This window comes from Pseudonaja textilis, chromosome 2, assembly GCF_049901715.1.
Source record: "Pseudonaja textilis isolate UNSWEBS1 chromosome 2, rPseTex1.2, whole genome shotgun sequence".
NCBI classification, from domain to species: Eukaryota; Metazoa; Chordata; class Lepidosauria; order Squamata; family Elapidae; genus Pseudonaja; species Pseudonaja textilis.
In genome coordinates this window covers 151,951,524-151,976,650 of record NC_141991.1, presented here as the reverse complement: position 1 = coordinate 151,976,650, position 25,127 = coordinate 151,951,524, and the positions used below count along the sequence as shown (strand labels likewise).

The window sequence follows — 25,127 nt, the reverse complement described above, 5'->3', positions numbered from 1 at the left end:
TTGCTAGACAAAACCTCAAAGTGCCTTGGTTGTTAGAGCTTTCAGCTGTCAAAATCAAAGAATTAATCCCCCTCAGTTAACTTTCCTGAATTTCTAAGTGCCATGTGCCATTTCAAGTGTTCATTGTCTGTACCTGTATGCTTTTCCAGAATTCTAGTTCTTCAAGGAACCTTGTGTAAAAAGGAAAACATTTTAAAAGCTTCCTTTCAACAAATTGTGCATTCTACAAAAATGGAAAAAATATTTGCTCGCTTAGTACAATGTAGCATTTTTTCTACTACAGATTTACAAGTATCATCTCAGAATTACCATCCTTTTAACTGGGGCATTTTGCTACTTTCCACGTGCAGCAGTTAACTGTGTGATGGCAGAACTACATTGCCTAGGCCCAAGAATTTTTGACTGTATATTATGGCTTTATCCAAAAACTATAATATTAATTAGCCAAGGCACAGGGAAAGGGAAAAGAAACCCTTATGTTCACATGTTCCATGGGTTTGTATGGATTTTATACTATATGCCATGCAGATGCCATGCTTTTATATGTGACATTTATGTATGGGTAGAAATGCATGAGAAGCAAATTCAGATCAAGTGACCCTGAACTACCATTCAGTCCAGTCTTAATGCACATATACAAGGCATATACAGCTCTTCATCAAACAGATTGGAAAAGTAATTAAACCTTTTTTCATGGATTTTCATCTACTGAATATATATTGTTTTAGCAGATCTGGTAGAAAATAATTACTGGATCAAGTAGTCTGATTTTGGGGGCAAGTTTCCTGGATTCTATCTATCCATACAGGATTCTTGGATTCTATCTATCCATAACTATAACTTGAGACTACTGGAGTTTATTTGATGGTTAGAGTATCATCTAGACAAAGAAACAGGAAATACTTGTGCTGAGCTGCTATTTTGGTCTTCTGTCTCTACAAATCAAGCCAAATATAATGCAATGAAGCATTACATACATTTTAAAAATAATTTGAACATGAATTGCAAGCTGTCTGACTCTCAGACAGACATGATGGTAATTTCACTGATAATATTAAACATGGACCATTTTACCCGAGTGGTAATCCCCACATCCATTACACACAAGTTTAGAAGTACTACATTAAAATAGGAGAAAGTAGACTAACATATTTTACAATTGTGAGCAGCTGCTTTTTTTGAGTCCTTCAATGAAGAATGTTAAATTAACCATGTTAGTACACAAAGCTAGTTGGCAGACAACTAGAAGACAAAAGATACAATTCAAAGAACACTTACTGACTCTGTCCAACATGACTAGTTCATCACTACTTTAAGTGCTTTACAATTTCAGTCAGAAGGGGCAGGACTGTTATAACTGCTTTGCCTTTATTTAGCCTACAAGGAATTCCCTGAAATTTACATTTGGGGGACTGATTTCTTCAGGAAGCCTCTCTCCCAGCTCTGGATAACTAGACATTGGCGGCATTCCCACAAAATATTAATCCAGAATCCTGGCATAGCATCAGGGGTATGCTGCTCTACTGTGACTGATCACATTCACAGGGTGGGAAGTCAGATGGGATGAATTCCTACCCCAGGATTTGGATCAAGAAATTTCCACTGTAATATTTCTAACTATATATAGCTATTGAGTTTGCAGAACAGGTCAAGCAAGAATAATCAGGCAGGCAGCAAGCCCTAGAAGTACAGTATATTTGTAACGATCAGCAGGATTTTAGAAATTTCAACTTTGCCTCTGATATAAAAGTGATTGTTATGATCAACACATGAGACATCCTTTGGTTTTGCTCTTCAACTAAACCACAACTGATAACCAACTCTCAACTAGCATACCGGAGAATTACATTACCTATGCTTTATACAAGAATGGAAAAATGAGCTGCAACAAAAATGCACAATGAGTTAAAATATTGTGGGTTTTTTGTCTCTGTCTTGTGGTCTCTTAAGGCCAAAACACCAGAAAAACCACCATACAAAATCATTTACAGCTCTCAATAGATTGAGAGCAGAAAAGACTAAGACCAGGTCAACTTCTTAGAAATAAACATCCTAGGATTTCATCTCACAATGAAATAATCTCCAGAAGCAGAAAGAAACAGCTATAATGGCTCTCTGGGAATATATATATATATGTGTGTGTGTGTGTGTGTATATGTATATATATGTATGTATATATGTATGTATGTATGTATACACACACACACACACACACACACACCTTATTCAGTAAGAACAAGAAGCCTAAAGAACAAGTAGAGTATTTTTTTAAAAAATTTTCAGATGATAGAAATGCTCACTGTTTTAGTTCAATCCTCTTCCACAAGCTAGTATGCTATTTTTTAGAGTATTTTCTACCAAAATTGAGCATGCATAGTTCATACCAAAATCCCTATTCGTAGCAGTACTGTCTAATATGGAACTGCCTAATTATCATCCATGCTGTCTTGACCTCCCTTAATCAGCTACCCATGAAAAGTACCATTTCATAAAGAGTCATCTGTAACATAATGGCTCCCTGTTTCACAGCCATTCCTGAGGAGGCCTCTAGTCTTGGCATTTAGTACTGCAAGCCTATGCTGGTGGGTAGGAAATATGATAGACTCATAACTAAAAAGCTAAAGTTAAATGATCAGAGTTTGAGATGTTTCACCATTTCAGTTGTTCAGCTGAGTTATAAATTGGGACCATTAGCTACCGTAAATTGGGAGGATGAACAACTGCTGAGCCTTGAAGATACCATGGATGATGAATAGAAATATCATATGAGTGCCACACAATGTAACATGAAAAGGGATAATCTCACATGATTATTTGTCCACAAGAGTATGGAAAAAGGATATTTAAATCCATGTACCTTACACTACCAGAAGTGAAAATTTAATATATCTACTTCTCCAGTTGTATTTGCATGTTTAAGCCATGATTACAAATGGAAAACTAAACATCTGCGTTATCTTTACATAGAATGGGCAGTTTCTCTATACTGCTGTATAAAGAAAAGATAGTATGTCTGAAAGAGCCCTAAAACACGCAAAATTTGTGAGAAATATAGAACATTGAATACTAAATATGTGCTATATACACAGATTTCAAGTTGCAAGCAGATATTCCAAAACAAAATGAGTTGAGAGTTTTACATCATTTTTGTTCTGGTTATTCAAGTATCTTCCAAACTAATCAGAGCATAGGTTAAAGGATTCTGCAGGGTAAAATCTATTTCTGTTTACCTGTAGGGTGAAAAAGATTCTAAGAATTCACAGGTAAATGTTTTCAGGAGCCTTGGTTCTTCCTCCTTGATAGATAGCATTGCCCAGACTGTTTTTTAAATGGCTCTCTAATTATGTAAGAGAAATCTGGCAACACTCTATGTTCAACATTAAAACTCAGTCTCCAATTACATTAGCAGAGTTAGAAAGCGAGAAATTTTTGGGTAGGACAATAGAGTCACTGCTACAAAAACTACTAGGAGAAAGGTATTAAAGTTATTAAAAAGCTACTTGACTCAGAACTACCTGTCCTATTCTCAGGTGTTTCTTCTACCTTTGGGGTGCCTGTTCCAGCAGACTCTCCCTTTTAGCAGTCTAGCCAGCCAGAGGACTCAAAAAAACAAACAAAGAAATCTTTGCAGACTAAGTAAAGCAGTAAAAGAGTTTTGTCCTTCCCTTTTACAGGGAAGAACAATTTCTCTCTTTTTGCACTGCTTTGTGGCCATCAGCTGTAAATACAAGGCTTTATCAAGAAAAGGAAGAGATCCAATGTATCTTGAGGAACAGTCTGCACATGAGAACTATTTATCTGACCCAAGCTCCATGGATTATTTTTTGCAAGAAACATTTTGTTAAGAAGCAACTGGTATGATTGTGCCATGGGGCTGTAGAAGGAAACAAAAGCTTTTCCTATTATATTTGTTTGTGGACTAATGGTACTCAAATGTGACAGACTAAAGATAGACTAAAGATGAACATATCCAAGTATGGTATCTAAAAACTACATCTCCCTTAAGCAGAGGGACAACAGCTACAAGGTACTGGATGGGGGAGAAGACCTGACCACTCAGCCTTCCAACGAAGGAGTGGGCAACATGTCTCACCTGAATCGCTGAGTTTGGTGGTGCAAAGGCCCTGTGTACCGCCGGGCTGTGGTCTGATACAGGTGTGTGAGTAATGCTTGCCCTGTCTTCTGGCTGGGGTTATTGGCAAACTTGACTGTGATGGGCTCACTAGCACCCAGCGGTTTCTGTCCATTCAGCCCCTTGATGGCTTCCTCAGCTTCTATCCTCTTGTCAAAGCGGATGAATCCTACGCCTCTAGACACACCTACAATTGAAGAAATGGGGGCATTAATGCCAATTACTGCATATTCTAATTGTTTAGGCAACAATATCTCCTAGCTAAAGCAGAGATTCCAACTTTTACCAGCTAAAATTGGTTGTAATGTTGAGCATTGTTACTGGTTTTAATTTTCCAGAGGAAAGCAATTGTTTGCAATGCATTTGGCAATCTTTATAGATCAATTGCTATTCTTAGGCATCTCTTTCTTTTCTTTCATATTTCCGAGCTTGAGTTGGAACCACAACCTATATTGCTCAGTGGCTCCAAAGCAAGTTGATTCAGCTGAGTCAAAGCTCAGTCCAGGAACATATTTAAATGTTTTTGGACATACATAAAATTTAGAATTTTCTCTGTGACATTATGAATGATAGTTCTCATTTATTTCTAAAATAACTGCAGAGTAATTGTGATCCATATGTAACAGAGAGAGATACGCATGAGCAGTAAAATATATACATTTGAGCACATGACTTCACAGAAATAGTATCATCCAAAGTAATTATTTTTTTTCATAAGTAACAATACTTACAAATACATGCACAACCCTCAATGTGTAACATAGCCTCCTTTCTTACACTCCCCTGTTCTCTGCTTTAGTCCCCTTGGCACTCATCTCTCAACACTGGCACAGTATGGGGTAAAATCCCTGCTCTTGTGTTACCTGTGACCTGATCCACAAGGATACGGGAGGTGATGATGCGTCCATACTGTGAGAAGAGTTGCTCCATCTCTTTCTGGCTCATGGTTTTGGGCAGGCCACTGACATAGAGATTGGCATCACGGATAGAAGCAGAGCTTGGCCGTGCGTAGGACACCTGGTGGGAAGGAGGGCATAGTTACAAGAAAGAAGCAAAGAACAATCTTCTGAATTCTATTCTCACATCAAAAGCAACAACCTTCTATCATAAAACAAACAACACTCTCTTTGAAGGGGAGCCAAGATTCCTATTTATTGATACCTTTTCTTTACCTCTATTATTTCCTTTCTCTACAAGACCTTTTCTGCAAACTCTTAACTGCAGGCTCTGTAGGGCAGACATCTTTTCTTCCTTGATTATTTGGGAAGGTAATGTCAATATGCCTGTGTATACTTACCTCCCTGCCCCCTCCCTCTTAGAAGATAAGATCTTCTAATTACAAAATTAGAAGCTGACACACAGCAAAGGGCCAGCCTCTAGCTCCACCCCTCTTTCCATGGAGTAAAGTGGGCCCCAGGAAACTCTTTGAAAATAAAAATGAAGAAAGGCTGCAACCCAGTGTTTGGTGGGAAAGTTTGATAGGAATAGTAAAAAACAACAACACCCTTTGGGGCCAAAAAGCAAAATGTTATCATCAATCAATGTTATGTATTAAACTATGCCTATGCTGTATTCTCAAAACTCCAAATGAGCCACAATCCCAGAAGATTAAAGAGGTAGGTCTTTAAATCTTCAAAGGTGTAGTGGGGGAGCCAATTTGGTGTAATAGTGAAAATGTTGGCATAAAAGCCAGGAGACTCTGAGTTCTAGTCCTGTCAATTGGGTGACTTTGGGCCAATCATTCTCTCTCCGCCCAGTCCATGATGTCAGGTTCACAGTGAGTTAAACATAATTGGGCACAAAAATAGAGAATTCATATCCCTTCCGAGCTCTGCTTTGCCTTTAAGAGGAGTTTTCCCTCACACCCCGTGATCCTCACCTTGATTGTTTTTGTCTGCAGTTTGAGTCCATTCAAGGTGTTGATTGCTTTGTCAGCATCATTGGAATCAACATAGTTGACAAAGCCGTAGCCTAAACTCTGCCCTGGGAGTGCAGAGAAGAAAAAAATTAGAGTAAAGATGATGCTAAGCAAGAAATGGGAATAAATTTTTTCTCTGACAAACCTACCCCCAACAAAAGTAATCAGATAACAATATTTCAAAAAAGATACAGTGACAGTATAAAAGTAAACTATTTCTCAGTTCAGGAATATGTGGAGTTTGTGCATTGAACACAACATACAATCTCTGGATGACAAAAGCAAACAGTTATGCTGGACAACTCTCAAAGACAAAAATACACTAAAATAAAATTCTGGTAAAGCTTTTATCTCAAGAGAAATCTACTTTATTCTCCAAGAAATAATTGAAAGGGAACAAAAAGAGTACTATAAGTTGTGGGAGAACACAGTAAGTAGGTGGGTTCATATGACATGTTTTTTCCACTTCATTCAATTTATTCAGCGTCTACTGTAATAATGCCACAATCACACAATGGGCCTCAATCAAGTCTGGGTGTCTATGGTCTAAAATTTAATTTCTAGCCAATATGATTATTGCAGATGAGATAACAGGTTTGGTGCAATATCTGTGTGATGGCAGTGAATAGATTAGAATTTTGCAGATGATTCAAAATTATTGTACTAGTATAGAAGAGATTGTATTGTACTTTGCTTCCTCCTCTCTATCATTAAGGTAAAATATATTACATTCCATTTTGCTGGTCCTATAAGAATATTCTCAGGAGCTAAGAATGCTCTAATATTATTAATCTAGAGTTATCAACTCTATATGGAATCAATTCTGCCCATTCCATCCTATCAGTCCAGCAAATGGATGTCTATGATACACTTATATACACACTATACAGGTAGTCCCTGCCTATGGACAGTCATTGGGACCAGAAACTCCATCACTAAGCAATATGGTCTAAGGCAGGGGTTGCCAACCTTTTGGACCTCAGGGAGCACCAAACTCATAATTTTAAGTCCCAGGAACCACTAACTGGTTCTGTAGGCATGGCCTAATTTGTGGGTGTGGCTTGGTGGTCATGTGACTGGCTGGGCATGGCTTGTATGTAAATATTATAAATATTTATATAAATATTGAATTTTTTATAAAAAAGAGCAACTTTTACCCCAAATCAGGCAAAGCAGGTGGGCACATTGAGTTGCTCACAGAATCATTCAGTGATCTATCTGTTGGCTAGCTCAGTCTCTCAAATTTGCTTGCCGTGAGTCTGCACTGAATAACAGAACCTTCAGTCCTAAGGGAGGTTTGGCTGTGCTTAAAAGCATAGCCTAATATCTAAAGACTAGCTAGAAAGCAAGAAATCCAACCATTTCCTGCTTCCTAGCTAATCTAAATCTCCTGGCACAGCAGAACAGATGATGGTCAGAAAAGGAAAAATAGCAATTTAGCAGGCAAGTTTGCCGGGTAAGGAGTGAGTGGGCGGGAAGGGTTCTTGCCGGCCACGTGGCCGTGTACCTTGAGTTTCTGCGTAGCCTGGATTAATTGCTTTGGGGCAGGTGCTCTGGGGGTGAGATTTCTCTGTGGTGTACCAAAATTTTCTCATGGCCCACCAGTGGACCGTAGCCCACTGGTTGGCGACCACTGGTCTAAGGCATGATGCCACATGATCATGCTGATTTATGACCACAGCTCCAGTGGTCTCATTTTCCATTATTAAGCAAATCCTGCACAGTGGCAGTGTCCCATTTGTCATGTAATCACCATTTGCCACCTTCTGCTGGCTTTCCCACTGAATTTGCTCCAAATGATGATGATCATGTAACTGCAACATCATATCTGCAAGCTGGTTGCTAAATGCCTGAATCATGATCATGTGACCATGTGGGGACAGTGAGACAGTCACAACGAGGATCTGTCACAAGTACCCCTCAATCAATGCTATTGTATCTTTGAACAGTCACTGAACTAGTGGATATTAAGTGAAGACTATCTGTATAAATGTATGAATAAGTCGTCTCCTATTTGCATACAACCGTTCAGTTTCTCTCAAATAATACTCTCTTTATGCTCTCCCTTAAAGAAACACAAAAGTATGTATCATTGGTTAATGGCCTAGACTAGATGCATCCTACATTGGCCTTAATCAATCAATCAATCAGAATACAGCTTGGAAAGGACTTTGTAGGACATCTAGTCCAACTCCCCCACCCAGGTAGGAGACCCTACACTATTTTTGATAGATGGCAATCCAAATTCTTCTTGAAAGCTTCCAGTGATAAAGCTCCCACAACTTCTGAAGGCAATTTCTGTTCCATTGGTTGATTGCTCTCACTGTCAGAACATTTCTCCTTATTTCCAGATTGAATCACTCCTTGTTCAGTTTCCATCCATTATTCCTTGTCTGGCCTTCAGGTGCTTTGGAAAATAGCTTGACCCCCTTCTCTCTGTGGCAGCCCCTCAAATATTGGAAGACTGCTATCATTCCTCCCCTGGTCCTTCTCTTCACTAAACTAGCCATGCCCAGGTCATGCAACCATCCATCGTATGTTTTATCCTCCAGTCCCATAATCTTGTTTGCCCTTCTTTGCACTTTTTCTAGAGTCTCAACATCTTTTTATAGTGTGGTGACCAAAACTGGATGCAGTGTTCTAGGTGTGGTCTTACTAAGGCTTTATAGAGTGGTATTAGTACCTCACTTCAGGGGTGGGCTGCTGTGGGTTTGCAGGGGTTTGGGAGAGCCCTTAGCTAAGATTCTGTGCAAAACCCCCAAATCCCACTCCTGGCTGACCCCACCCACCCTACCCCACCCCTCCTAGGAGTCCCCACATGGCCCGTTTTGGATGCAGATAAGTGCATGGTGCATACAGAACTCAGGGAGGGCGAAAAACGGGCCCCCAGAAGTTCAGGAAGGCCAGAAATGGACCTGTTTCCAGCTTCCAGAGAGCCTCTAGAGCCCAGGAAGGCCATTTTCATCCTCCTGGAGGCTAGAGGAAAGCATCCAGACCCCAGGGAGGGCAAAAACACCTCTCTCCGCCATGGTGCAGAAGGCCAACTAGGCCATGCCCACCACGGCCATGATCACCCAACAAACAGGCAGAGAACCCATTTCTAAAATTTTTGAAGCCCACCCCTGCCTCACTTTATCTTGAATGTATCCCTCTGTTAATGCAATTTAGGATTACATTGGGGTTTTTGGGCTGCCGTCGCACATTGCTGGCTCATATATAACTGATTGTCCACTAAGAATCCAAGATCCCTCTCACAGTTACCACTATTAAGCCTGGTTTCACCCAGACTATATGTGTACTTTTGGTTTTTCTTGCCTAAGTGTAGGACTTTACATTTCTCTACATTGAATTTCATTTTGTTAGATAGGGCCTGGTGTTCAAGTCTGTCAAGAGCCATTTGGATCTTGAGCCTATCTTCTAGGGTGTGGCTATTCCTGCCAGCTTAGTATCATCCACAAAGTTCCCCTTCAATTATTTCATCTAAGTTGTTTATCAATGACCTCAATAATCAAACTTCTAACTCTCTCCAAGGATTCAGGTCCCTCAGGGAAAAAAAAGAAGTTAAAATTAGCTATATATTACTGGGTGCCATGATAATGTCGAATAGAAACATTTCCTGAAAATTTTAATAATGACGTTTATCAACATATTGTAAATCTCCCAGAGTTACTTCTCATGAAATGGTTGTTATATAAATTTGATCAATAAACAAAGATATTCACAGAGAAGAATTTTGAGTAGAAATATTGAACCAAACGTGCTTTATTTCTAACATGTTAGTATAGCAAAGCCTCCGTAACTACTACTGTGAAAAAAATAGGAAAGTTTGTCCTATTATACTGATTTTGGATAAGCTTATAAAAGATAGGACTCCAAACAACTGACTAAATAACTGTCTAAATAACTGAGTTTATCATCACAATGGACAGGTTGCATAGTATTTGTGCTGTGTCTGGCTCTCCACAGCCTGATGTTGAGACTTTAAGAAGTTGCCCTTGGTATTTATTTCATTACCTATGTCAACAGCATATTATCAACAGCAAAAAAACAAAAACAAAATGAAATTGGAATGTATCACAAATGTTGAAATTTAGTTCAGTCCTACCTAAAAGAAATATTCCTATTCTGTCAGGCTACAAAACTTTTCCCATTCAATCAATTAGAAGGAACTTCTGAAAACATATCAAAACGTATCAAAAGGAATCCTTTATTGAGATGAGACAATGCATGTAGGGGTTAAAAGCAGCGTCTAAGGTCTTTCAGGCATGCAGAGGTAGATAAAGGAGTTTAAAACCCCTCCCCTTATCTTGATGTGTATTTAGTAAAACAAAGAGCCAACATGTTAATTCCCCCCCACCCCCTTCTTAGAACGATCTTTTTCAGAGTTTCCCAGGACACATCTCACTGTGGAATTTTTATGGTCTCTTCATCTCCTGGCTGTCTCTCTGAGGTGATAGGTTCCGGCCATCTGGGTCTCATCTCTCCATTGTATCATGTGTAGGTTATACAAATTCGATATAAGATTAAATATATTCAGGTTACATCAAGAAGGATTTCTTTATCAGTTCCCCCTCCCCACTTTTCTTCTTTTATTGAAGAAATGGCAGATACACAGATCTGACATATTCAGAGCTTCATGGTATTACATGAATTCCAAAATCTCACCAACATGTTCAAACTCCTTTATTCCAGACACTTGCAAACTAAAAGCAGCACAGTCATGATTCCGTTTTATTTGGATTTTGATTCTATTCCCTACTTTTTCTTCACACATTTACAGATCCTTAAATGAATTTATCTATCTATGCAGCAGTAAATTGATTTACAGAATGCTAAGTATATTTTTGCCAAAAGCATATTGGCTGCAAAATAGTCTTAATCCCATCTAATCATGATGTCACCTGAATTTATGCTGGATTATCAGTTTCACATAAAAGATAATAGAGCAAATTCATTGCCATCTGCCCAGTCAAAATCAGAAGATGATTATTAGCCACCATCTATCCAAGTATAGCCTTCTTTTAGATCTAGAACCAAGAGGAAAAAATCTAGATTAATGGCTGTTTCTTGAAAAATAACAGTTTCTTCATCTGTACCCATGCTGTCAAATATGTGTATCTGCCATTCTGCAGTGTTCATTTGTTACACTTGGTTCCTTTTCCTCTCTATTTATCCTAGGTATCCTAGTTCTTGCCTTGTCTTTTTGTACGACCTTTCACCTGATTTATAACCATTGCTTGGCACATCAGATACCTGGAAAATTTTCACCTCTTGGGGAATGTTGAGGGAGGGAGGGCCATGTGGATTGCAACGCTGGAAGATGGACCTGAAAACTCTTCTTATCTATTTCTCAGAGAGGTCAGTACAACAACATCTTCACACCTGCAGATCGGTGGAATCCACATCAGACTTCTGGGAGGAGTCTCTAATTTCCTTTATCCTAGTTGCATGCCCTGAGGGACCTCAGAGCCTGCTTTGAATTCTGACTTGCTTTCACCCCTTTTTAATAAAAGGTTCCTTTTGAAATACAAAATTTTCAAGAGTCTATACTTGTTTGAAAGGGCGGGGAGAGGCTGGTCCTTACACATGCATCATATTGAATTGCTCATTCCTACACCTGATAACAACAGACATATGCTAGCCTAGTTCTTTCACATTTAGCTTCAGAAAATAATGTAAATTACAAACCTGCAACCGAGCAGCATCTTGTTTCAAGCAATATTTAAAATTTTGTGTTGTAGATCATTTATAGATTTTTATGTTTTCTGTCAAACTCCTGTTTATATACTCTATCTCTACAAGGATTAGGGTTGTTGTGGATTATCAGCATTTATGTTTGCTATTATTTTTTAACAAAGAAGGATAAAATTTTAATGAAGCAACTGAATGTCTTTATCTGAGATCAATTCCTTTTCAAGACATATACCAAAATAGGTGTTTAAGGATAATACTAGGAAAACAGTTGTCTTTATCAGGTTAAAATCCATATCTAGCTTTTGTCTAAGTCAGAAATTGCTGGCACACAACCAGGTGCTTATGGCTGGAAAATTGCATGCATTGTGATAGCATATCTATTATAAACCACCAATACAAATCACAGTGTTCATGAGCTCATTACATAAACAATCATAGTAATTTTAGAAGGACTTTTTCTTCACATCTTTTACAGATCCCAAAATGCAATTCATCTACCCATCAGCAAATGGATTTACAGAATGCTAAGTATATCTCTGCAGCCAGCATATTTGGACAGCACAATCAAATATCTTAAAGAAAAACAAATTAACCTAATTCATAACTATATGCTGGGTGGTCACACTGTGTTGAAGGAGAATAACTATAATTGTAACTGAAGCTGATTGCATAAAAATCACAAAATTAAACATCTATCTCAAAATCAATTTTCTGCAGCTGCTGTCTATGCCCCATTTGTAGATGAGTGATAAAATACAATCTAGATCAGGGCTGTCATACTCCCAGCCTGTGGGCTGGATGCGTCACGCACTGGCCACACCCGGTTTAGTGAGGGGGAAAAACGTCCCCATATATCACATAACGCCGCCATGACGATGTGGGCTTGACACCCCTGATCTAGATTAATTCGGCATACTAAATTGTAAGAGTTAAAATGATACATACTATTGATGCATGAGTGCTTCTGTAACTACTCTAATGTTATCTGGATCAAATTTCAATCCGCTGAAATATCTAAAGCTGCCTTAATCTGAACACCTGTTAGAAAGAGTCAAATTAGCTTCTTGTTTGTAATCCAATTCAAGATTTAACAGGTTTAACAGATTAACAGAGTTGGAAGGGACCTTGTACTGTACAGCATCTAGTCAACACCCCCCCCAGTCCAAACAAGAACCCCGACACCAGAGGTGGTATTCAGCAGGTTCTAACCAGTTCTGGAGAATCAGTAGTGGAAATTTTGAGTATTCAAGAGAACTGGCAAATACCATCTCTGACTCGAGATTTTACAGAATCCTTCCCCTGCCATGCCTACCAAACCTCGCCCACAGAACCGGTAGTAAAAAAATTTGAATCCCACCACTGCCCTACACCATCTCTGACAAATGGCATTCCAATTTCTTCTTGAAAGCCTCTGTGATGAAGCTCCCACAAATTCTGAAGGCAACTTCTATTCCATTGGTTGATTGCTCTCACTGTCAGAACATTTCTCCTTATTTCTAGGTTGAATCTCTCCTTGTTCAGTTTCCATCCATTATTCCTTGTCTGGCCTTCAGGTGCTTTGGAAAAGAGCTTGACTCCTCCCTCTCTGTGGCAACCCCTCAAATATTGGAAGACTGCTATCATGTCTCCCCTGGTCCTTCTCTTCACTAGACTAGCCATGCGTTCTTCATATGTTTTAGTTCCAGTCCCCTAATCATCCTGGTTGCTCTTCTCTGCACTTTTTCTAGAGTCTCAACATCTTTTTTTATAGTGTGGTGACCAAAACTGGATGCAGTATTCTAGGTGTGGTCTTACTAGGTGTAGTCTTACTTACTTACTTAGCTTTATAGAGTGGTGTTAGTACCTCACTTGATCTTGATTGTATCCCTCTGTTAATGCAATTTAGGATTGCAATGGCTTTTTGGGCTGCCATTGCACACTACTGGCTCATATTTAGCTGGTTGTCCACTAAGACTCCAAGATCCCTCTCACAGTTACTGCTATTAAGCCTGATTTCACCCAGTCTATATGTGTACTTTTGGTTTTTCTTGCCTAAGTGTAGGACTTTACTTTTCTCTATGTTGAATTTCATTTTGTTAGATAGGGCGCAGTGTTCAAGTTGGTCAAGATCCATCTGCATCTTGAGCCTATCATCTCGGGCAGTGATGGCAAACCTTTTGGACCACAAGTGCCCAAAGTGCACATGCCCAAATTAATGTATGTATACCCCCTCCCACGCATGCACCCTCCACGCATGCACCCTGCGCATGCGCTACCTGCGCATACATGGCAGAGACCTGAAGACCAGCTGTCTGGCGGGAGGCACATGTGCATGTATGGTGGAGCTGAGCTGGGGTGATGGTGCATGTGCCCACAGAGAGGGCTCTGCATGACACCTGTGGTACATGTGCCATAGGTTCACCACCACAGATCTAGGATATTGGCAATTCTGCCACCTTAGTATCATCTGCAAATTTGGTAAGTTCCCCTTTTATTCCCTCATCTAAGTCATTTATGAAGATATTGAAGAGTACTGGGCCTAAGACAGAAACTTGTGGTACTCCACTGCTTACTTCCCTCCAAGTAGATGTAGACTCCTTAAAGACTACACATTGAGTACGGTTTGTCAGCCAGTTATGAATCCATCTTGGGGTTGATGCTATCTATCCCACTTTTTTCCAGCTTACCAAGAAGTAGGTTGTGGGCTACTTTGTCAAATGCCTTGCTGAAGTCTAAGTATATTATGTCCACGGTATATTATGGTCACTAATTTAGTCACTATGTTGAAGCATGAAATAAGATTGGTTTGGCATCATCTGTTTTAACAAACCCATGCTGACTGCTAATTATTACTTTACTCATTTCTAGATTTTGGCAAATTTATTTTTTAGTTATCTTTTCTAGTATCTTCCAGGGTATTGATGTTAGACTGATTAGTCTATGGTTTACTGGGTCTGGTTCCCCCTCTTTTTTAAGTTGGGACCCACATCAGCTCTTTTCCAGTCCTCTGGTAGTTCCCTGGTGCTTCAGGATTTTTGAAAGATGTGGTACAGTGGTTCTGAAATGAAATCTGCCAGCTCATTCAGAACTCTGGGATGTAATCCATTAGGTCCCGGTGATTTGTATTCACCAATATCAGACAGGTATTCTTTTACCATTCTTTTGCTTATTTTAATTTTTATTTCTAGTTTGTCTTTTAAAGTAATGTTTTTGGTAAGTTTGGCTATAGTTTCTTTTTGTGTGAAGACGGATGCAAAGAATGAGTTAAGCAGCTTTGCTTTCTCTCTGCTGCCTGTTACTTCCTTGCCATCTTCTCTCTTTAGTGGACTGTCTGTTGTCTTGGTTTTTTTCTTGTCATTTATATGTTGGAAGAAACTTTTTTTATTATCGTTGACTTTTGTTGCAAGTCTTTGTTCAATCTGAGAAGGAAAGGGCTATGGCAGTGCATGGAGACTCGCTCCGTATTCCACAATGGGAGTGAAGCGCCCCTCTACTTGCCTCTTTTTCTGGCCCTTGTTGGTGCTGTGTGCACCTCATGCAGCTGGCCCAGCCAGTGTCTCGGGAAGGAGAAAAGTCGCGCTTTTTCCTCAGTGGCTGAGGTGCGCACAGCACCAACAAGGGCAAGAAAAAGAGGCAAGTAGAGGGGTGTTTTGCTCCTGCCCTGGAATATGGAGCAAGTCTGCATCCACTGCCACTGCCCTTCTCTTCTCAGGGCAGGTGAGGAGTGGCTGTGAGGGGAGGGTGAGGGGCGGGGCCAGCCAGTGGTGGGATCATCCGACAGGGAGCTGCAGGAGATGACTCAAAGAGCTGCATGTGGCTCTAGAGCCACATCTTGCCAACCCCTGTTTTAAGGGAAAGGACTAGAAACCTGGAGACTGCAAATTCTATTTCTGCCTTATGCACAAGGCCAGCTGGGAAAGAGGCAATGACAAACCATTTTTGAAAAATCTTACCAAAAATGTGCAGCAAGTTATCCAGGTAGTCACCATCAATGCTGGTGGCATCATAAGAAAAGAAGGCGGGGGGGGGTATTTTTTCTTGAGATGATGAAGAGAGTTGATGAAACAAGATTACTAGTACAAGGAAAGTATATTTCCAACAAAAATCTTCACTCAGAATGGGTGATTTCAAATGCCAAATCTGTCACACAAACCTTTGGGTTTGATGAACAAGATGCTGTTTTTCTTTATTTAGGGAAAATTCTTCATGGCACATGCTGACAATTTCTTTTACTGACAGAAAATCATGGCAATTGCCAACCACATAGCAAATACTGTGGAAGGAACCAATCTAGTGGTTCAATGAAAGGAACTGGTTGTGCAGGTTTTATAACAGCAGACAGCAATAATGAACATCTTTTGATGAATCTAACGAAGACACAAATAAGCATCTCCAAATGTGAAATGCAGTGCTCTTATTGTGGAGCATACAAACATACACAGCGCACAACTTAATATACTAACTGCTCACCAAGGGAAACACAGCAGTGTGAAGTTGCTCAATGAAGTTTCCCTAGGAGACAGAATGGCCAGTAGTATAGCACAATTTTTGCCTGCAAGAAGGATTTTTGAGCTGTGACATCAGGACACTCATAGTTCCACAAAAGGTAACACAACACTGGAGGTCAACCTTATGGCATTTGAGTTCTGTTTTGTACCACAGAAAACACACATTCTGGGTGAATATTTTTGTGGTTGTTTCATGGAAATACTTAATGGGAATATCACTTCAGGATTACTCAGAAATACAACAACTCATGCATTATTCAAACCTTTTTAGTTACTTACAGTGCAGGCAAACCATTGGCAGTAAGTATTTAAGTAACAAATATAATATTAGATGTAATGCGGGGCAATACATACTGGTTGCCATATGCTGTGAACGAGGCTGAATTAAAAGAATATAATAAAATAAACCCACTAACATTGATGCTATTCATGTTTTCAAGTAGGTTTTCCACAGCTATTATGGCACGTGAAGACTTGACATTCCTTGTCCTCCCTGCCTCGAGGAAACTGGACAAAATGGTAATCCGTCACACATAAATCTTTACTGAACTATGAAGGACTTATATTATTCACTTCAAACACTACTTCTGTCTTATTACATGAGAATAGCAGAAATGGTTGACTTTATTCACTTGTCACATAATTTAACACTAGCTCTCAGTGTTTCTGATTTGAAAACCACCTGGGAATTCAGTATTTATCTATTAAGATCTAGAGCAAGACAATTTCCGGGGGGGCGGGGGAGCAATACAGCATCTTCTCTACCATCTGATACTAAATTATTTCAACAATTACACATGTTAATGTATCTTAAAGCAGCAAAATATTGATCTACAATTCTGTTTGCTGGCAAAATTTGTATTTCAGTTAAATATATGTTAACAAAATACACACATTTTAAAAGTCTTATATTTGATCCACAATAGGCAAATTATACAATATTCTCAAAGCTTCTGCTTGGGTTTTCTTCCTCTGATATTTCGCTAGATATGACTATTCCAATTCAAGAGCTCAGCAGACTCGTAGGCTTAGCTAAAAGGGCCCATCTCATTTCCACAATTAAATGGTTGTAATTTAATTGTTCCCAAATCAGATGAATGCCATCACCAGGAGTCAAGCACACCTGAAAAGCAGCTTTAATTTTGTATACTGAGACAAAATTTTTGTTGCTTGTTTATGCCAAATTAACCCAAATGGAAAAGTTCACCTACGATATAGCCAGTTATTGTTCAGTAATTTCAAGCATTATGTGACACCTATTCTTTATGTAGTCCTAAGATTCACAACACTAAAAATACTGGAGTGAAAAATAACCTAAAAAAACAAAGAAAGAAAGCCAATAGCAGCAATTAAGATGCCGTTTATCATATTTATATCCCACCACAATCTTATATGAACTCTTAGTAGTGTTATCCCTTAAGCTAATAGCCTGTGGTTTGTTTATTTATACTGATTACACTTGTTTGCTACCATGTCACCTAGAGGTGTCTCTGGGTGGCTTACAAACATTGCAAATTGAAAATAACAACAACAAGAACAACAACAAGAACAACAATAATTATTATTATTATACCTGTGGCTGGGCCTGGATTAGGCACAGTCCTTATGGTTATGGGATTGCTGGCTTTTGGATCAGTAGTGGCTTAGCCACCGTGAAACAACCCAGGCACCTACCATCACCAATGATGAGAAGAAATCAACAAAATTCCATACCAGATCGGTCATTGCCCAGGTCAACAAGGACTGTATCAGATGCTATGGCTCCTGGACATCTGTCAAAAAATGGGCTACAGCAGAGGTGCTATTCAGCAGGTTCTGACCAGTTCTGGAGAACCGGTAGCGGAAATTTTGAGTAGTTCGGAGAACTGGCAAATACCACCTCTGACTGGAGATTTTACAGTATCCTTCCCCTGCCACGCCCACCTAGCTGCATCCACAGAACCGGTACTAAAAAAATTTGAATCCCACCACTGGGCTACAGGGCTCAGTTGCTACTTCTGGGGAACCAGGGCATGCAGCTGTAAAGCACCTGGGACAAAAGCGCAAAGCTTGGACAACCGACGAAAATTGAGAATTTCAGGCAGAACCAACCGCCAGGGGGTTTCAAAAAAGAATGATGCAACTGTGGAAGGAAAAACACCCAGAAAGTGACATAACTGAACAATGATTAATGGATCAAAAATGTTTCATCATCCATACTAAAGTTTTCACAGATGTGAAAATGCAACATCTAGAAACATTGGCTAGAAAAAAAACAAGTAATGATGAACAGGCTGAAGAAACAGCTTCAACACCTGAACAAACTGACCAACCAGTGGAAGAAACCAACATACAGGATTAAGATCTTCCTGTGCAACAACTTGAAAGTGTAGAGCTAAGTGATCTAGCGAAATGCTGAAAGACAAGATTGAAAATCACATCAAAGAAAACACAGAAATAAAAAGATTGCCTGCCATTTGTGAAGTACATAGAAAACGAGTGAAAGATCTACTAAATTCTGCGAACATTTTAACTTCCATCCCATCCAGCACACTATGTGAAACAAACCAATTAATGTACAGCACAGCTGCCATCGTAACTGCACAATTGGATTATGAAATGCCAAAAAAGAAACCCACTGAAACACCAAAGTGGAAAATTCGACTTGAAAATAAAATAAAAAAAACTACAAGGAGATGTCAGCAATTTGAAATACTTGAAAGAAGGAAAACTAAAAAATAAAATGCTGAAAAATAGTTTTCACAAAAAATACAACCTGGAGGAAAAAACAATAACAGAAATTATGGAAGAACTAAAACAGCATGTAATAACAACAGCAAAGAAAATTGAAAAACACAAAGGACGAATAAAACAATATCATGAAATGTTCAGTTCAGAAGAAACCAACACCTCTTCCACCAGTCACTTGATGAAAATAGAGTCCAAACTAACCCAAGGAAAGAAAAAACTGTTGATGTTTTGGAAAGAACTGTGGGAAAATCCAGTGGAACACAATAAAACTACCTCCTGGATCAAAGATATTAAAAAACAAGCAACATGAAATGAAATGGAGAATATTGTAATAATAACTGATGTGGTTGCACAACAAGTAAAGAAGGTCAAGAACTGGAGCACACCTAGCCTGGACGAACTGCATGGATACTGGTTAAAACATCTGACCAGCCTCCATCACTGCATGGCCACTCAATTTGACGAAATGCTTCAAAATGCAACAAGCAAAGAATGGTTAACAGCTGGCCAAACATACTTGATAATGAAAGATCCAAAAAAGGGCTCAGAACCAAGCAACTACCACCCAATTACTTGTCTGCCAACAATGTTCAAACTTTTTAAAAGAATACTGGCAAATTCAGTATTCATTCATCTGATGGAAAACAGCTTGTATCCGGCAGAACAAAAAGGAAATTATAAAAAATCAAGAGGAACAAAAGATCAGCTGCTCATTGACAACATGGTACTAAAAAATGCAAAATGAAGAAAAACGAATTTAAATATGGCGTGGATTGATTACAAGAAGGCATTTGACTCATTACCCCACAGCTGGATTATGCCTGTCTGGAAAACTTTGGAATCAGCAAAAATATTTGCACATTTTTGAAAGCAAATATGCAAAAATGGAAACAGTTCTAACAGCAAATGGGGAGAACATTAGTGAAGTCAACATCCGATGGGGAATCTTCCAAGGGGACACATTTTTGCCATTACTGTTCAACATTGCATTAATTCTATTGACAATAATCCTATAAAACACAAAACTGGACTACCAAATCTCAAGCCACATGGCAAGATAAACCATCTACTATACATGGATGACTTAAAACTGTATGCGAAAAGCCTCACTGAACTTGAATCAATACTCAACACAGTTCAACTGTTCAGCAATGACATCAGAATGAACTTTGGATTTGAAAAATGTACTATACTATCCATGTAGTGAGGAAAAATAGAAAAAAATAGAAGGAATAGAACTGGGAAATGAAGCATTGTGAAAGCATTAGCAAAGGATGACGGCTACAAATACCTAGGCATATTGGAAGCAGATAATATCTTGAATGGAAAAGTCAAAGAGTCAATGCCAAAGGAATACCTCATATTAAAATCAAAACTCAATTCTGGAAACGTAATTAAAGCCATTAATACACGGGCAGTTCCAATGATACGCTACCCAGCTGGAATCATCAACTGGACTGTGGCTGAACTGGAAAACCTGGACCAGAAAATGCATAAACCTTTGAATATGTACCATGCTTTACATCCAGAAGTGACATCGACAGGTTACATCTGCCGAGAAGAATAGGGGGCAGAGGGCTATTGCAAATCCATTAACCTGTAGAAGAATAAAAACTAAGTTTGAATGATTATGTGAACCAAAGTACAGAAAAATTGCTGCAGGCTATGAAAATAGAGAACATTATAAAAACAACAGAAACAAAGGCAGAATATAAGGAATAACAGCTGGATGACAGATTAAATGGATGGAAAACCAGAGCTTTGCATGGACAGCACTATAAAAAAACATTGAAGGAAAATGTGATAACAACTTGACATGGGTATGGCTTAAGAGAGGAACCATCAAAAAAGAAATGGAAGGTTTAATACTTGCTGCTCAAGAACAAGCACTACAAACTAATGCCATGAAAGCAAAGATACAAAAATCCACTGACAATCCAAACTGTCAACTTTGCAATGATAAAGTTGAAACTGTTTCACACTTAATATGTGAGTGCAACAAAATCATGCAAACTGACTACAAAGTTAGACATGATTGATTAATCCATTGATCATTGTGTAAAAAATATGCCCTACCTGTATCCGAAAAGTCATGGGAACATAAAGTGGAAAAAGTTGTCGAAAATGGAACAGTGAAGATCTTATGGGACTTTTGAATACAGATGAATCGCCATTGGAACATAACACACCAGATATTAAGGTTGTCAAAGGCCAAAGTGTACAATTTATTGATACTGTGGTCCAGGAGACGCCAGAGTTGATAAAAAAGAACTGGAAAAAATCATGAAATCGCGACCTGGCCATTGAAATTATGCAATTATGGATGAAACATGTAACAGTGATACCCATTATCATTGGGACACTTGATACCATGTCCAAGAATTTTACAAAACACATCAAGAAATTGCAACTTCCTGCAATAACACCAGCAGAACTGCAAAAAACCCTGCGCCACTCGGAACATCATATATTTTAAGAAGATAATTGGTTGATGCCTAGGACGCTGGCAGCAACCCGTATCAACCATTAGCACCAGTCACTGGCATTTCTGATACTTTTTAAATGGTCAGTTGACTGAGTTTCATGTTTAATGAATAGAAGATTAATAACAACAACAACAACAATAATAATTCATTAAAAAGGACAGGGAGGAAGAAATCAGGATGCACATGAAGAGACTGGGGTCTGGTCTTAATCTGTCAGCTACTTCCAGCACGATGCATCCCCATTCAGACCCTAGGCCAACTGGCAGAGCCAAGTCTTTATAAAAATGTCAGGAGGGTGGGTTCGTATCTCTCCGGGGAGGGCACAGTTCATTCCAAAGGGCAGGAGCAACAGCAGAAAAGGCTCTTTTCTAGGACCCTGCCAATTGAAATTCCTTGACTGAAGGGATCTGCAGCATGCCCCTTCTGCCAGCACTGATGGGACAGCACACCATTGGGGTAAGACAGTTCCTCAGATAGGAAGCAGCATCCTTCCGCCCCTTCTGACACTAGCTTTGCATTTATGCAAACGTAACTAAAAAGGGAGAATTTTGTTTTTGGTTTTCCTTGTCCACAGGTGCTACTTTATCTGATGATCAGCCTTTTCACACTGTCAAATTAATTCATACAATATAATCTTTACTAAATGATATATTACACCAATATATTAAATTATAGTGGTGTATTAAATTATGGTAATGATCTAGTAAAGAGTCATCTGAACTTTTCACTCTCTGCTGAAGAGGAAACTCACATTTTGAGATGAAACTAAGATAGTTAAAGTGAAAATGAGCTTGCCTTTTGAGCAAAAAGTTCTTGTAGCAAAAATTTCAACACAATTTCCCTCATGCATATATACAACTTTCTTAGTCCATAGCCACACTGTGGACCAATGTAGGATACAATTTAGGAGCTTTTCTTTAATTTAATTTAGGAGCTTTTCTTTATTGCAACTAACGTGTCAGGTACATATAGAGATCTGTAGGAAATACACAAATCAGAATGGGAGGGTCTGAAGCATAGCTGAGTATCCCACAACAATGATTCAGAAGTCCTTGAGATCTGGCACTTCTTGGCTATTCATGAATATTCACGCATCTTTTTTTCTGGCTCATATATACTGATCTGGGAAATGAGATGGCTGCTTTAAGAGGCATTTAAAAGCAGCCACATATTTTCTTTTCATGCTCAGCATCTTGCAAAAAAAAAAAAAAAAGCTCATATATTCTATCAACCACAAAAATCACAGTCTTGTAGCTGACTTTGTCTGATTCTGAAAGATGGTGCTATATTGGATCTGATGTGTATTTAGACAGAAAATTATCAGGAAACCCAGAGGTGGTATTCAGCCAGTTTTGACCAGTTCTGGAGAATTGGTAGCTGAAATGTTGAGTAGTTCGGGAACCGGCAAATACCACCTCTGACTGGCCCCGACCCCATCTAGTCGCTGCCTCCTGAGTCCCAGCTGATCGGCTGGGTCTTCTTTTGTTGCCCTACACAGGAGAACGGAGCTGGAAAGCAGGTTAGGGGGGGAGAGAGGGAATGGGGTTTTGCAGTATCCTTCCCCTGCCATACCCACCAAGCCACGCCCACCAAGCCAAGCCCATAGAACTGGTAGTAAAAAAAAATTGAATCCCACCACTGAGGAAATCCCATGGCTAGGGGACAGCTAGCAATTAAAACTACCAGGAAGGCAATGGCAACCACTTACCCTGTTATTGTTGAGAAAATAACATGAGTATATTCATGCACTCACCATCTGATAAAGCTGAGGACTATATTGCAAACATATTTGTGAAACAAATCATATTAATTTATCACGAGAAATAATTTAACAATCTCAACATGTTAGATGTTGGTAACAGAAATGCTACAGTTCCCTCCTTTCATATTGTAGGATTCAGATGTCCAGTTTAAGTATATGAAGACATTCTAATTAAAATGGAAAATATTTTATCTGATATGCATCAAGACCAAATAGGTATCATATCAGCAATGTGTAAATCCATTTCTTGAAATCTTTTGACTGAATGACTGACTAAACCTAATATCCCTTCCTCTAGAAATTGTAAATACATTTTGTATGCTTTGCAATGAAAATTTCCAGTCTTAAAATGAAGCTGCTTATGCCTGCTAAGATTTTCTGTAGTGATTAAGACAATTTTGAAATGATAGGTTATTTGGGTTCCTCATTTATATTGACAAGCAATGAACAAATCCAGAACAATTAATTCAGTCTGGGCTTGCCCTGGGTCCAGGGAGCTGAATTGGGAACATTTTGGTCACATGCATCATTCATATCTGTTCTGGCCTATGCACTCCATGACCAAAGCAAACTGGAAAAAATTCAGAGAAGGACAAAGAGGTCAATTAGGGGCTTAGGAATTAAATCCTGAAATGAACAGTCAAGCTACAGTGATAGTTCAGCCTTGAGGAAGATCAACATGACCATGCTCTTCAAATACCAGAGAGGACATTATACAAAGAACATGCCTTAGCCACCTTCTATCTTTCCAGAAGGCAGAAGATAGAATAAAATATCAGAGGCGCTGTCACAGAGAAGAGGGGGTCAACCTATTCTCCAAAGCACCTTAGAGCAGGGCAAGAAGGAACAGATGGAAGCTTAACAAAGAGAGAACCAACCTGGAACAAAGAAATTTACTGACAATTAAAACAATTAATAAGTAGAATGATGTCAGCTTGGAAGCCATTTTTTAAGGCTTCTGGGCCACCACATTTAGTACCTGGAAATTTGGGAAGGGAATTTCAAGAAGCGGCAGAAAATTAGTCACAACTTTCCTTTCTTAGAAAGTCAAGGACATGTTACCCTGCACCTGGAGGGGAGTGATCGGGGATAGTCTCCAGTTGGAATGAAATAATGATTGGAGCATGTGATGGATGATTGGGTGCAGGGATTGGATTTTGGGTTTTCTTTGAGCTAGGGAAAAACCAGAACTCTCAAGATTTGGGTTTTTACCAGATGTGCCAATATGACATCTCTAATAAAATGGATCTTTGGGAAGATGATATTCTCAGAATCTTTTTCTTTGGAGGTTGATACTTGGAACACTGACATAAATCCGAATCTGTTAAAATTTCAACCAGCTTCCTGAAACCCGGGGGCTCTCCAGCATCCTGATCTCCAAATACCAACCTGCCTACCGGGTGGCATGAAGACTCGGGGAAGATGGAGGAGATGATCAAAGAGGGAGCCATGGGGACTGACATGGGGTCCCTCATTGAGACCCTCTACTGTCCCTCTGAAGGCATGACACAAGCAATCAAAGCTGTCGAGGCAGAACAGTGACAAGGTGCTCAACCCAAAGAGCCAGAGTCCTGGCAACTTGGTCAAGCTGACCCAATTCTGGAGATTGGAACCAAGGTGAGGCTACCTGAGTACCAACCAGAAACCAGTCCAATGAGGACAACCCAAGGTGTTGAGTGGAGATAACTGACCTTTGGGATCTCACATTGATTGAAGATTCACTATTGAAGCCAGCTACCTCCCTTGTCGAGCCAATCATTGCCAGGTCTCCCAGAGTGATTTGAACATCTCAAGGTGGGCAGCTACGCCCCAGGAGCTCAGGTTAGCCAGCCAAGGTGGGTCCTGATTCAGTCTACATTCACCTTCCCAGATCCAGGGTCAGTAAGTGGCTATAGTGCGGTGATGGCATCCTTCTATT

The 25,127-nt window shown here is 39.4% G+C and overlaps 1 protein-coding gene across 6 annotated transcripts in view; it reads right to left on the bottom strand.

Moving 5' to 3' along the window:
- Nucleotides 1–25,127, bottom strand: part of ELAVL3 (ELAV like RNA binding protein 3) — a 108,430-nt gene that overhangs the window by 4,550 nt on the left and 78,753 nt on the right. For all 6 annotated transcript variants that reach the window (XM_087925968.1, XM_026716756.2, XM_087925969.1 and 3 more), the window contains exons 3-5: nucleotides 6,012–6,115; nucleotides 4,996–5,149; nucleotides 4,094–4,319 (exon numbers count right to left, since the gene is read on the bottom strand). In XM_087925968.1, coding sequence (XP_087782094.1) covers nucleotides 4,094–4,319; nucleotides 4,996–5,149; nucleotides 6,012–6,115 — 484 coding nt within the window. The remainder of the gene's footprint in view (nucleotides 1–4,093; nucleotides 4,320–4,995; nucleotides 5,150–6,011; nucleotides 6,116–25,127) is intronic.